This window comes from Nomascus leucogenys, chromosome 14, assembly GCF_006542625.1.
Source record: "Nomascus leucogenys isolate Asia chromosome 14, Asia_NLE_v1, whole genome shotgun sequence".
In the NCBI taxonomy this organism is placed as follows: domain Eukaryota; kingdom Metazoa; phylum Chordata; class Mammalia; order Primates; family Hylobatidae; genus Nomascus; species Nomascus leucogenys.
This window is the reverse complement of record NC_044394.1, coordinates 82,735,447-82,750,405: the sequence shown is the minus strand read 5'-3', so window position 1 is coordinate 82,750,405 and position 14,959 is coordinate 82,735,447. Positions and strand designations below refer to the sequence as shown.

The window sequence follows — 14,959 nt, the reverse complement described above, 5'->3', positions numbered from 1 at the left end:
AGGCACAGCTTGAAACAGGGATTTTTTTAAAAGTTTTCTAGAGTCATCAAAGGTTCAGGATATGAGTAGAAAAGCCTCTATTCCCAGATCCTTAGGATTTGGCCAGAGGAAAGGGAGATCAAATGTCACACTATACTCCCAGGCTCAGACCAGGCAGGCCCCACACTCCTCAGCCCTGCCTCCTCAGGACTTATTTTTCAAAGCATTTTAGCTTCGAAGTGTCACGGACTAGAATATGTCACCCCAAAACACACCACTTTGGCATAAGGATTATTTTGAGCTGAAGAAAACTGAGAAACCGCAAACACCAAAAAGGCTCTCTGTCTTCCCCTGGCATTTGCCTAAAAACAGGACCTGTTTTTAAAGGTCCATTTGTCAAGGTGTGTCCTGCTCCTGTACCAGAAAGAGGACTTTGACTCTCAATCACCAGAAACAGCTCTCGACCCTCCCAAGTCCAGAAACAGCCCTGAGAGGAATCTACATAATAAACCTCACTAAAATAATCCTTAGCTTCCATGAGTTTCCCACACAGTACACTGCCCCCAAAAGCCTAAAGGCCTTTTCCCTAGTCTTGTCACCTTTCTACAAATGCACTGTTCTTTGCTGAGATGCTATGTAAGCCCAAGTGCTAACCACCCCTGTGAGTTACTCATCACTGAGTTTCTGTTACACATATGCATGCTTTTGTGTTCAAATAAATTCTGTTTGGCTGGGCGTGGTGGCTCACATCTGTAATCCCAGCACTTTGGGAAGCCAAGGCAGGAGGATTGCTTGAGCCCAGGAATTCGATACCAGCTTGGGCAACATAATGAGACCTCGTCTCTACAAAAAATAAAAACATTAGCCAGGTGTGGTGGTGTGTGCTTGCAGCCCCAGCTACATGGGAGACTGAGGCAGGAGGATCACTTGAGCCTGGGAGGTCAAGGCTGATGTGAGCCACGATTGCACCATTGCACTCCAGCCTGAGTGACAGAGCAAGACCCTGTCTCAAAAAAACAACCAACAAAAATAAACTCTGTTTTTCTCTTGTTAATCTTTTGTCAGTGTAATTTCCAGGGCCCCAGCCATGAAATCTAGGAGAGTCAAGGACAAGTTTTCTTATTCTACAGAAACTGTTTTAAAATCACTGTAGCGAAAGTTAATTTTCTTCCTCCAAATTAAGAAGAGCAACACCTAAATCAAATAACCACTACAACTTGCATTAGACCAAGAAACGCAGGGTAAGTGTGGAAAAACAGCGCTGAATGGGGCCTTTCTGTAGCCACCCCAGTGTGATCTGACCCAGGGAAGTGAGCCACAGTTGGCTGGGCCAGGATGAGAGCTGACCCGAGCTCACCATGGCCTAGCCCACCCCCTAACCCCACAGGCCAGTATAACTCCAAGAAGACATTGTCAAGCTGGCTGGACTTGGGATGCCTTCCCTTTCACCAAATCCCACAAGTATCCCCCAGTCCCCAAAGGAAAAAATTTTGTTCCTCCAAAATCAAAAATCTGCTTTGACACTCTTTACTAAAAGCCATAGCACTTGAGGTATTAGAAAGCCAAGCTTTTTGCAGAAAACAAACAAAATCGAAGGGCTAGGTTTTACCCTAAGGAAGGAAAACTGTATCACATGCTAATGTTTTAAAGTATTTAATGAGAGAGTTAAATTTAGAATGAGAAACCATCTCTCCCAGCCCAATGGGGCTTTTAAAGCACTGATTACCCATCATGTTATTGCAGTGAGGCCAGTTATATAAGACTGTAACTCACAGGAAGTATCACAGATACCTCCCAAAATATTCCTCTCTTGCCAACTCAAAACTTAATTGGCTTTCATTACATTTAATTTACATATTTTAAGAATAAACATCCACTTCTAGCAGGAGGAAAGTGGTAGATCCAACAGAATAGTGTGACAAGATGTCACAACTGCCAAAAAAAAAAAAAAAAGGTGATTTAAGAAGTCAAATAATGTGTTGCTCTGTGAAAACATAAATCTTAACATTATTTTTTTTCCTGGGATAAAAAAGGGCCTTCACTCCTGTAAAGGGTAAAAAAAACTAAGCCTGAGAATAAAGTCTTTTTTTTTTTTTTGAGACAGAGTCTTGCTCTGTCACCCAGGCTGGAGTGCAGTGGCTCTATCTCGGCTCACTGCAAGCACCACCTCCCGGGTTCATGCCATTCTCTTGCCTCAGCCTCCCGAGTAGCTGGACTACAGGCGCCCACCATCACGCCCAGCTAATTTTTTTGCATTTTTTAGTACAGACGGGGTTTTACCGTGTTAGCCAGGATGGTCTCGATCTCCTGACATCATGATCTGCCTGCCTCGGCCTCCCAAAGTGCTGGGATTACAGGCATGAGCCACCGTGCCCAGCCAAGTCTTTTTTTTAACATGTCAGGTGTATTTTGCTAGACTGACTACAAAGTTAAGACAGGTGATAAATGAAACTTATTTGGCATTACATATTAAGCCAAAAAGTTCAGTTAGTAGAAAAAACTGTTAGTACGCTACAGTGTTCGGAATGTCTTAAGGAAGAAAGATGGAAAGATGGGGAGAAACATTAAACTCAAGGGACCTACCTTTACCTTCCCTTTGACAAAACTGGCAATGTCATCTTTATTATCAAAGACGGACAAGGTGTGGAGGAGATTTTGTTCCAGCCAGTCCCAGTGCTGGTTGATTTCCTCTAATGTTGCACCTGGATTTGAACAGAAAAAGATACAGAGATTAAAAAATGCAATAGAAGTAATTCCTAGAACATGAACTCATTTTCCAAATATTGTGTATCCCCATGTTGATGTTAAAACATCTGGCCTTGGCCAGGCGGAGTGGCTCACACCTGTAATCCCAGCACTTTGGGAGACCAAGGCGGGCGGATCACAAGGTCAGGAGATCGAGCCATCCTGGCTAACACGGTGAAACCCCGTCTTTACTAAAAATTTAAAAAATTAGCCAGGTGTGGTGGTGGGCACCTGTAGTCCCAGCTACTCGGGAGGCTGAGGCAGGAGAATGGCGTGAACCCAGGAGGCGGAGCTTGCAGTGAGCCGAGATGGCACCACTGCACTCCAGCCTCAGCGAGAGTGCGAGACTCTGTCTTAAAAAAAAAAAAAAAAAAAATCTTGCCTTTCATACCCCAGGCCACAGTTTGCCAGATGAAAAGGAAGCCACCCCCATCGGGGCCGTGGTGCTCCTCCCTGCAGCACTGGGATGTGCAAGCGTCACTCCCACTGCCACAGAGATGGGCGAGGTGGCCAAGTGAGTTACCGCTGGGACTGTTCTATGACCATCCCACCCATCCTACTAACGCAAAGAACTCTGACCGTCTCCACTCAAATGACAGAAACATTTCTAATTATTCAGCTACTCCGGCATGGAACAAGCCCCGAGTAGCAGACCAATCCTGAGCAGCCTTGCAAAGTTCTCCCATGAAAACAAGGGTCCCTTCAGGAGGTACTGAAGCCCAAGTCCATGGAGGAAAGAGCCTCTTGCCAGGGCCAGGGGCTGCCACTTGCACCCAACATCGCTGCAACACAACAAGCAAGGGCCTAGGAAATTTACAGCTTACAAATGCATACTTCATATCATTTACAGCAATGACCGTTAAAAACATACATAAAAAGAGGTCTTATAGTACATGTTAAAACAGAAACACAAAAGCATTAAATCACAGGCGTAAATTCATTTCTTTCAGTGACAATTTTTTAAAATCACCACATTATTAAAGCATTAAGCAAAAAGCTTAGTCATTTTAGTTGTCTGTATTTCCTCTCTATTCTCATCATCTCTACTGGACAATGGGCACTTTAACACACGGACTATTTCCAGCTCCTCATGAAGGGCCTGGCACACAGCAGATGCTCAGTAAGGTCCACCGACTAGAAACACACACGGTCCCGGACAACAAAAGGCACGTGGGCATCAGGTGTTTCTACTGTAGGCAGGTTTCCAAAATGGGAAGCAGGAGATATTCTAACCTCAAAGAAATTAGACAAACAACAGAGCTGAATCATCTAGCCAGTGTGAGAGGGATATGGTGCCCGGAGCCACACACCACTTACCCAAAAGCCAGATATGGACCGGGCGCAGTGGCTCATGCCTGTAATCACAGCACTTTGGGAGGCCGAGGTGAGTGGATCACTTGAGGTCAGGAGTTTGAGACCAGCCTGGCCAACATGATAAAACCCCATCTCTACTAAACATACAAAAATTAGCCAGGCATAGTGGTGGGCTTCCCCTAATCCCAGCTACTTGGGAGGCTGGGTCAGGAGAATTGCTCCAACCTGGGAGGCGGAGGTTGCAGTGAGCCGAGATCACGCTATTGCAATCCAGCCTGGGTGACAGAGCAAGACTCCGTCTCAAAAAAAAAGCCAGGCATGCATTTTGCTCCATCATCTTTCTCTCCGCATGTTATGTGCAGCCTTCCTCTCCCTGGAATGTAAATATAAACACCCCACACAAGAAGGTGCCAGGGGACTGACTCTGGACTTGTGGCTGCTTTGGAGTCCATGAGAATGAAAAACATCTATCTGTAGTAGGACTGTTGTTCTGAGAAGGCACTTAGGGAAGGAATAAAAAGAAGTATCTAATAAAATACTTCATAAGGAATAATGAAAGTTTAAAACAATGGTGCTTATTTTGTATTTTCCCAATTTTGGGGCAAGGCATTGGCCAAAGCAGTATCCTTCAGTCATCACTAAAGCCAGTGTTCTCATCAGAGCTGGGAGGGCCAGCCCAGGCTTCTCTCTGCCCAAGGTCTCTATTTACGGGCCATGACTCCTGTAGGAGTGTGCTCATGGTCCCTACACCAAGAGCACTTGGTCAGTGACCCTGCCCTGCTGCCCCTCAGTCCCACCTCCCGTGTCCTGCTCTCCATGGATCACAGAAGCCCAAGCAGCAGCCCACTCAGGTGTAGCAGAAGCTTCCTCTGAGGTGAGAGGTCCCGGTCCTCTTGCTCTCCACTTCCCGCCATGTGGGAGGGCTCCTGCGGTGCCACGAAACCCCTGGTCCTTCAGGCTCCCCATCCCTCTTACAATCGGGAAAGCTTATTTTAAAACAAAATCAAACCCAGCTACTCTAGGCTCCCCAGCATGACTCTCTTGAAGCTTCCAACCTTTCCCTACCTGCACTGAGGCCCAGAGCGTCTGCTTGGTTCCTCAGCTGGTTATAACACATGCCATGCTGGCCCGACTTAGGGGTACATGTGGTTTACCTGCCTCTGGCTTAAGTCTCCCTGTCCTGTTCAGTGCTCCCAGGTGGCAGGTGTGTAGGTGTCAGCCACAAGAACACCCTCATCTAAACCTAGTGGGCCAGCAATGGTGTCTCTCTATCACATCACTAAGTCGGGTTCCACCCAAGCTGATAATCTTGCACAAGCACCTGGGGTAGCCCAGGGCTCTGCTTTTCCTTGGTACTTTAAGACCTTTTCTTTCTAGGTCTTTATCATTTATTATCCATTACAATAAAACCTGTTACTCAGAATACTTAAAGAAAAAAAAAAGTGAAGAATAAGCTAAAAAAGGAGCGTTTTATGGGACCTCGATCTTTTGCTATTTGTTTTCATGGACTCATTGAGACAGAAGAAGAGAGAACCAAGAGTTGCAGGAACGAAGAAGAACTAAAGCAGGGAGAAGACTCACCTTTGTGGTGCTACTCTGTTCCAGATGCTATCTCACTGGTCTGTGATGAAGACTGAATGAGGAAATGGAGGCTCAAGTATTTGTCCAAAATCATATCAAATGAAGGGCAAACCAGGGCATGAAATGACTCTCTACAACCTCGAAGTACCCTAGGATCCTTCCATAAAAAGCTATATTTGAATTATTATTATTATTACTATTATTATTTTGGAGATGGAGTCTCTGTCACCCAGGCTGGAGTGCAATGGTGTGATCTTGGCTCACTGTAACTCTGCCTCCTGGGTTCAAGTGATTTTCCCACCTCAGCCTCCCGAATAGCTGGGACCACAGGCGCACACCACCATGCCTGGCTAACTTTTGTGTTGTTAGTAGAGACGGGGTTTCACCATGTTGGTCAGCCTGGTATCGAACTCCTGACCTTGTGATCCGCCCGCCTTGGCCTCCCAAAGTGTTGGGATTACAGGAGTGAGCCACCACGCCCAGCCCTGCTAATTTGAATTTTTAAGTATCATTTGCATCATCCTCAGGCCCAGTTCTTGCTATGGCTGGGCATTAAAGGAGATACTTTGTGCTTCCACTTACAGCAAGCTCTCTCCCTCTACTCCCATCCTCCCAAATGCATCCTTTCGGACGACCTGATACAGGTTTTCACTTATCCTGCTATTAAGCTCACAGGGGCTAACACCGTTAACTGATACCAGCTAACCACATGCGTCTTCCTCAGCTGATAACTTCAGATAACATGAATAAATTATCATCAAGCCCCAACACAATATATCCCTACAGAATTAAGATTTGAGACAAAGTCATCAAAAAACTAGACTTTTGTTCTTTACAAAATTAATTCTACCTATTGGGAAGGAGCTTGTCATAGAGAAAGATAATTCTAAAACAAAAACAAACCCACATCTTAAAAGAGAAAATAAACCACACATAAAAAATATCTATCACTGAGCTATAGTAAGCTTTTGTTCCAATCTACCCTGCTCCTGAATATAAGACATAACTGTATGCTTCTCCCAGCAAAGACAATCAATATGATGAAACTTTTCCACCCTACTGGCTTCTATTTCCTACAAAAATTGCCAAATGGCAGGGAAATTTTCCAGACTATAATTTCCTCTGCAGGAAAGTCTTATGATGGGTTCCACAAATTCCACAAATCAATGCAGGCCGACTGCACATCCATCACCACAAAAGATTAAAGGGAAAGTCCTTTAATATATGTCACATATCACAGTTCTCAAACTATACTACAGCAGTTTTTCAAATTACATAAAGTAGCACATCTGAAAATACCTTTTTTCAAAAAAAAAATAGAAAACAGAATACATGCAAACTCCTAAGGATAGCTACTGATTTGTAAAATATGTGTTAGAGTTGTGCACACACACGTGAATATATTTCTGTCTGTAGGTCATGGTCAAAAAAAAATTGAAAGCCACTGCATTACAGACATACAAGCAGTGGGAAGGGTAGAGAATAGAAAACAAGAAAGTGAGAATGTGTCATCCATTGAAGACGCAGAATGATAAAAAGCCTACAAATTAACTCAGTACCACAGCAATGTTCTCAGCTGCTTCTGCTGACTTTCCAAAACCAAGACAGAGGACAGCCACTATTATGGCCTGCATTTTGTCTCCCCAAAATTCATGTTGAAGACCCCGCTCCCAATGGGAGTGTGTCTGGAGATAGCACTTTTAAGGAGGTGTAAGGTTAAATAAGGTCATTAAAGCAGGGCTCTAGTTTGGCATGACTGGTGTCCTTATAAGAAGAGACACCGTGGAAGTGCATCCACGGAGAAAAGGCCATGTGAGGACACAGAGAGAAGGCTGCTGTCTGCAATCCAAGGAGAAAGGAGACCTCACCAGAAACCAACCCTGCTGGCACCTTGATCCTGGACTTCCCAGTCGCCAGAACTGTGAGAAATAAATGCTTGTTATTTAAGCTACTCAGTGTATGGAGGGGGATGGAGGGGGGGGTAGAGGTAGGGAGCAGCACTAGCAAACTAATGCAGCTGTCTAAAACCAAAATTTATAGGAATATTGTGGACCATCATGGAAGTCCAATTAGTGAAACTACGCCTGTCTTAATAAGACCTCCAATTTTTCAAAAAAAAGACTTTTTCATTTTCTAAGAAAATGGAAGTCCAGTGAATCTTAAACTTCAACCACATAAGAAGTCAAAAGTCAGAGTTATAAATGCCTCTGCAAAACTAAAATTCAGTATTAGAAACCTCAGGTTAAGACCACAAAACAAAAAACACTGATGACTTAGGAGTAACCAAATCCATGTTCTAAGAGCAACCAGAGGTGGTCAACAGAGGACATTTTCTGGATGCCTGACATGTGTCAGAATTTTGTTCCCTATACCATACACATAATATCACTTATCTCCATAAAATACATAAAAAACAAGGTAACTGCCAGTATTTTAATTTTCTAGGTGAGAAGAGCAAAGTGAAGAAAATAACCAACCCGAAAGCCAATTCATCTGACTCGGGCCTGGCTCTGCCCATGACATCGTCATGGATGGAAGCTCCCAGTGGCTGAGTCACACTGAAACGCACACACAATATTTATTCTCTTGGGTTTTTCCCAAAGGTATTTTCAGGAAATAAAACAAGCATCTCGTTGTCTATGCCCACAGCTCCTGCATGGACACTGCCACAAAGAACTTGATCCAAGCTTGTTTTCAAAAGCAGCTGCTTCTCTCTGCACAGTAAATATCCAATGAATTAAGTGCCTTCTCCAGCCACCTAAGTCCTAATCAACAATGAAACGGGCATTCTGTGTGTATAGTTCAGATCTGTTCCTCTGAAATGACAAGACATTTCTCTACAGGCCAAACACTAACCATCTACTGTCTAAATGCCTGGGCTAAAAGCCATACAGACTACAAAGGAGCTAGTTAAAAGTTAACTGTCATGGCAATGTCATTCCCAAATCTCACTCAACACTCACCCTGTGCAGGGTAACTCAGGATCACAGAATTCAAGCAAAAATTACAAATGAAGGAGGGAAAGGGTTGGAACAAAACGCCTTTGATTTTCAGAACGCTGACATTCTTCAAGTGAATACTGTAACATCTAATCTGTAAGTCGAAAGCAGTATCTTTACAAGAACATAAAAAAGTTCAATGATCATCCCATCATCATGATTTACAAGATTTTCAGTCGGGTATATTTCTCACTATAGAGTTTAAGAAAATAAGCTTTAAATGTTTCTTTTTACAAAATTTCCTTGGCTTTTTTTGCCTTCGAGTGAAATTAAAGAGTCCTAAAAGTGAAAAACAGACAAACTTAATCTCTTGGACAGTAAAAGTAAAATAGCCTTTTAATTTATAATTGAAGTGGTCATTAAAATGTCCTTGTATTAGTACCATTAGACACACTTTTCAGAAATAAAAGCAGGAATAGAAGACACAGGAAAAACATAATCTATGATCAAATGAAAAATCAGTAAGTAGAAACAGAGTCAGGAATGACACAAAAAATAGAATCAGTAGACCAAGACATAAAACAGCTATTATAAATATACTCTAAGGCAGGCACAGTGGCTCATGCCTATAATCTCAACACTTTGGGAGGCCGAGGCAGGCAGATCACCTGAGATCAGGAGTTTGAGACCAGCCTGGCCAACATGGTGAAACCCAGTCTCTACTAAAAATACAAAAATTAGTTGGGCGTGGTGGCAGGTGCTGGTAGTCCCAACTACTCAGGAGGCTGAGGCAAGAGAATTGCTTGAACCCGGGAGGTGGAGGTTGCAGTGAGCCAAGATCACACCACTGTACTCCAGCCTGGGCGAAAGAGCAAGAGTACATCTCAAAAAAAAAAAAATAAAATAAAATAAATGTAAATATACTCCATACGTTCAAATGGTAGAAGAAGGCACAGGCCTGTTAAGAAGCCAAATGGAAGACATTTAAAAAGACCCAACTCAAACCTTTAGGAATGAAAAATATGGTATTTACATAAGATTAAATCAATATGGGGGAAAAACCAATTATTTAAAAAATGGATAAAGTTAACTATTGGGTTATTAAAATAATTACACAGAAAAAATAACTAATTAGTGTTTTGATTACACATATGTACAGCATACCTCAAAAATATTATGGATTCAATTCCAGACCCATGAAATTAAGGAAATATCACAATAAAGCAAGTCACACAAATGTTTTGCCTTCCCAGTGCATATACTGGCCTGGCACAGTGGCTCATGCCTGTAATCCCAGCACACTGGGAGGCTGAGGCGGGCGGATCACAAGGTCAGGAGTTTGAGACCAGCCTGGCCAACATGGCGAAACCCCGTCTCTACTAAAAATGCAAAAATTAGCCAGGTGTGGTGGCATGCACCTGTAATCTCATCTACTCGAGAGGCTGAGGCAGGAGAATTTCTTGAATCCGGGAGGCAGAAGTTGCAGTGAGCGGAGATCAAGTAGCACTGCACTCCAGCCTGGGTGACAGAGTGAGACTATCCCAAAAAAAAAAAAAAAATCAAAGTTATATTGACACTATACTGTAGTCTATGAAGTGTGCAATTGCATTATTATGAATCCTCCCATCTCCTCTCTCCTGCTGTTTCTGGTGGCCTCTGACCATGTATTTGTATGGTGTTGGAGACACAGCCAGTGGCTATGGGAGGAAGGTGCTTTCTGGCTGGCAGTGTGTTTACGACTTCCAATTCTTACACCAAATGCACCTGGCTAAATCTAAACAACCAGCTGTCTATTAAAATAATGAATCCTCCTCTCTTATAAGGTAGACGTACAGCCATGACAAGGTACTGTACTGGCCTTTAAGGCATTTTGTTCCAAAGACTGCATGGGAAGAGTAAAATGTTCTCTCTTCGAGAGCAGTGGTGACAATCACAGATGACCAAACTTGAAGAACGCAGTTTTCACAGATTGTCGTGGGGGACGTTGAGATTAGGGACAGGCATACCTTGGAGATAGTGTGGGTTTGGTTCTAGACCACCACAATAAAGCAAATATCACAATTAAGTGAGTCACTCACAGGTTTTTAAATTTCACAATGCATATAAGAATTATGTTCACAGTATGCTGTACAGTCTATTAAGTGTGCGAAAGCATTATGTCTTCTAAAAAGTACATGTCTTACCTAGAGAATACTTTATGGCTTAAAAAAATGTTCATGATAATCTGAGCTTCAGCAAGTCGTAATCTTTTTGCTGATGGAGGGTTTTGCCTTAATGTTGATGGCTGCTGACTGATCAGTGTGCTGGTTGCTGAAAGTTGGGGTGGCTGTGACAATTTCTCAACATAAGACAACAATGAAGTTTCTAGCATGATTGACTCTCTCTTTCACGAAGATGCTGTTGATAGCATTTTGCCCACAGTAAAACTTTTCAAATTTGGAGTCAATTCTCCCAACCTGCTGCTTTATGAACTAAGGTTTATGAAATACTCTAAATCCTTTGTTGTTATTTCAACAATGTGTGAAGCGTTCGACAATGTTTCAACACCCTCTTAACCAGGAGTAGATGCCCTCTCAAGAAGCCACTTTCTTTGCTCATCAATAAGAAGCAACTCCTCATTCATTCAACTTTAATGAGATTGCAGCAATTCAGTCCCATCTTCAGGCTCCACTTCTAATTCCAGTACTCTTGCTGTTTCCACCACATCTGCAGTGACTCTCTCCCCTGAAGCCTTGAACCCCTGAAGCCCTCAAAGTCATCCATGAGGATTAGAATCAACTTCTTCCAAACTCCTATTAATGTTGGTATTTTGACGACCTTCTAAGAATTACAAATGTGCCTCAGGCATCTAAAATGGCAAATCCTGACTATAACCTGTGGCAGCAGCTGAGACACCTGCGAAGGGATGCACCTTTTCTTCTGTAGGCTTGAGTCAAGAACTCTCGGTCATCTTGGTAATACCGGGTTGGATGTCAAAAGTTGCAGAAAAAAGACCAGAACGTTCAGGAAAAAACTTACTGTATCCAGCAATTCAGATATGGTGGAAGTGAAGTCAGTGTTCCAGGAAGTTCTTCCAAAACAAAGGTAGTTGTCTCTGGAAGATGTAACCACAGTGGTGGTATGTAAACCCAAATTTTTACCCTTAAGATCTCTCACTCTGGTAAAACTAGAGAAAATGCACCAAGCAGCACAGGATACAATTCGCCAACAAGAAACGGCAGAAAAGGAACAATGGCAAATAACCCACTGGATGACACCTTAGCACTTTAGGGAACAATATGCCTTATCTACTATTTAACAATAACTTGGCTGGGTGTGGTGGCTCATGCCTGTAATCCTAGCACTTTGGGAGGCCAACGCAGGCAGATCACCTGAGGTCAGGAGTTCGAGACCAGCCTGGCCAACATGGTGAAATCCTGTCTCTACTAAAAATACAAAAATTAGCTGAGCATGGTGGTGGGGTGCCTGTAATCCCAGCTACTCAGGAGGCTGAGGCTCGATAATTGCTTGAACCTGGGAGGCGGAGGCTGCAGTCAGCGGAGATCGTGCCACTGTACTCCAGCCTGGGCAACAAGAGCAAGACTCCATTTCAAGGAAAAAAAAAAAAAAGGCCAGGCACAGTGGCTCACGCCTGTAATCCCAGCACTTTGTGAGGCCGAGGTGGGTGGATCATGAGAGCAGGAGTTCGGAACCAGCCTGGCCAATACGGTGAAACCCTGTCTCTACTAAAAATACAAAAATTAGCCGGGCGTGGTGGTGGGCACCTGTAGTCTACTCGGGAGGCTGAGGCAGAAGAATCATTGAATCCGGGAGATGGAGCTTGCAGTGACCCAAGATCGTGCCACTGCACTCCAGCCTGGGCAACAGAGTGAGATTCCATCTCAAAAAAAAAAAAAAAAAAAAAAAAAAAAGGCCTGGCACAGTGGCTCACGCCTGTAATCCCAGCACTTTGGAAGGCTGAGGTGGGCAGATCACCTGAGGTTGGGAGTTTGAGACCAGCCTGACCAACATGGAGAAACCCCATCTCTACTAAAAATACAAAATTTGCCAGGCGTGGTGGTGCATGCCTGTAATGCCAGCTACTCAGGAGGCTGAGGCAGGAGAATTGCTTGAACCTGGGAGGCAGAGGTTGCAGTGAGCCGAGATCATGCCATTGCACTCCAGCCTGGGCAACAAGAGCGAAACTCCATCTCAAAAAAAAAAAAAAAAAAAAAACCAATAACTAGAAAATAAGGTGCAATGAAAGTAGTATTTGTTAATAATATCAATAAAATTGATAATATTCATATAAATAATATAAAAATGCCCAAGATTGATAGAACTTGTATTGTGAATTTAAACACTCTGGTTTGTATTAAACATAGCAGTTAAACTTTGAACCAAATTTTATGCGATTTTTTTTCTCAAGTCATGTTTTTAGAATTGCAAATTAAATTATTCACTATTCTTACTGCTTTCAGTTTTATAGATAACATTCTTGGACACAAGGAACTAAATACAACATTTATATACAGAGCATGTTTACTTTTTTTTTTTTTTTTTTATACAGAGTTTTGCTCTTGTTGCCCAGGCTGGAGTGCAATAGCGTGATCTCGGCTCACTGCAACCTCCGCCTCCTGGGTTGAGGCGATTCTCCTGCCTTAGTCTCCGGAGTAGCTGGGATTACAGGCACCCACCACGACGCCGAGCTAATTTTTAGTATTTTTAGTAGAGATGTGGTTTCATCACATTGGTCAGGCTGGTCTTGAACTCCTGACCTCAGGTGATCTACCCGCCTCGACCTCCCAAAGTGCTGGGATTACAGGCGTAAGCCACTGCTCCCGGCCTACATTTTTATTAAAAACATGAATTTGAAGATATATTCCAATCTTACATAAAGTTCATGTTGGGTTTTTACATTACCTAATTAGAAAAAAACTTTTTTTAACCAATTTTCTGTGCCATGTTATGTTAAATACTATTAAATATCTTGTGTGACCAACCAATCCTACCAGTAATGACAAAACTGTGTCTTAAAACAAATCTGATTTTTTTTTTTTTGAGATGGAGTCTCGCTCTGTCACCCAGGCTGGAGTGCAGTGGCACGATCTCAGCTCACTGCAACCTCCACCTCTCAGGTTCAAGCAATTATCCTGCCTCAGCCTCCCTAAGAGCTAGGATTACAGGTGCCCACCACCATGCCCTGCTAATTTTTGTATTTTTAGTACAGACGGGGTTTCAGCATGTTGGCCTGGCTAGTCTCAAACTCCTGACCTCAGGTGATCTGCCTGCATCAGCCTCCCAAAGTGCTGGAATTACAGGCATGAGCCATCGCGCCCAGCCAACAAATCTGATTTTTAAGAAACCCTCACCTATTCTGTAGTCAGCTAAGCTTTTAATTACATTAATTTCAAGGACTTGAGAATTACATTTCTGCCTTTATCATCCAGGTATCAAACAATTACAAATCTAAAAATGGTTACTGTAATTATCTATATAAGCCTAAATAATATGGATTTGAAAGACCCCAGGAGGTCAATATACATATTAAACTTGGATTTTTAATTCTAAAACACTGTACCTAAGCCTGTAATAGATACATTGCTAAGAGTATCTTTGTAAATTCTGCATATAATTCTTGGGGGTTTGTCTCAGTCAATAACAGGCAATTTAAATTAGCATCGGCCAGGCCAGGCGCAGTGGCTCACGCCTGTAATCCCAGCACTTTGGGAGGCTGAGGGGGGCAGATCACGATGTCAGGAGATTGAGACCATCCTGGCTAACACGGTGAAACCCCGTCTCTACTAAAAATATTTTTAAAAATTAGCCAGGTGTGGTGGTGGGCACCTATAGTCTCAGCTACTCGGGAGGCTGAGGCAGAAGAATGGTGTGAATCCGGGAGGCGGAGCTTGCAGTGAGCCGAGATTGTGCCACTGTACTCCAGCCAGGGCGACACAGCAAGACTCCGTCTCAAAAATAAATAAACAAATAAATAAGCATCGGCCTTAAGGCCTGGTTATTAGGCCCTGTGTGGAGGGTAGAAATGTGATCATTCTTTAGTTAATTGTTATTGATTGGTAGGTGATATTTTCTCAGATATTAAGTAAATGTAAAGCTTTGGGTATTTGGAGAATAACTTTCTATAACACTAACCATTATTTGGTAATAGAATTTAAGAATGATGAAAGGTATTACATATTTTAGAAATTTAATAAGGTCTAGATCAGAGTAGTAAACAATGGAGAAAAGCGTGCCTGTGTTTTTCCCCAGTTTAATTTTAAATAATATACTATTGTACTCTCATTTTAAAAGTTTGCAGGGAAAAAAAAAGTTTTCAAGGAACACAGATTAAATTCACTGTTCAAATATGCATCCTTAAATGATTTAAAATTTGCTGTGTGAAATTTAAAGGTGTTTTTAAA

General features: G+C 42.7%; 1 protein-coding gene and 1 pseudogene across 4 annotated transcripts in view; one reads left to right on the top strand and one right to left on the bottom strand.

Annotated features, from left to right (window-relative positions):
* TBC1D8 (TBC1 domain family member 8) overlaps nucleotides 1-14,959 on the bottom strand; it is a 144,046-nt gene that overhangs the window by 49,648 nt on the left and 79,439 nt on the right. For all 4 annotated transcript variants that reach the window (XM_030827854.1, XM_030827855.1, XM_030827852.1 and 1 more), the window contains exon 3: nucleotides 2,563-2,681. In XM_030827854.1, the coding sequence (XP_030683714.1) occupies nucleotides 2,563-2,681 (119 nt within the window). The remainder of the gene's footprint in view (nucleotides 1-2,562; nucleotides 2,682-14,959) is intronic.
* LOC105740799 lies at nucleotides 11,219-11,876 on the top strand (annotated as a pseudogene).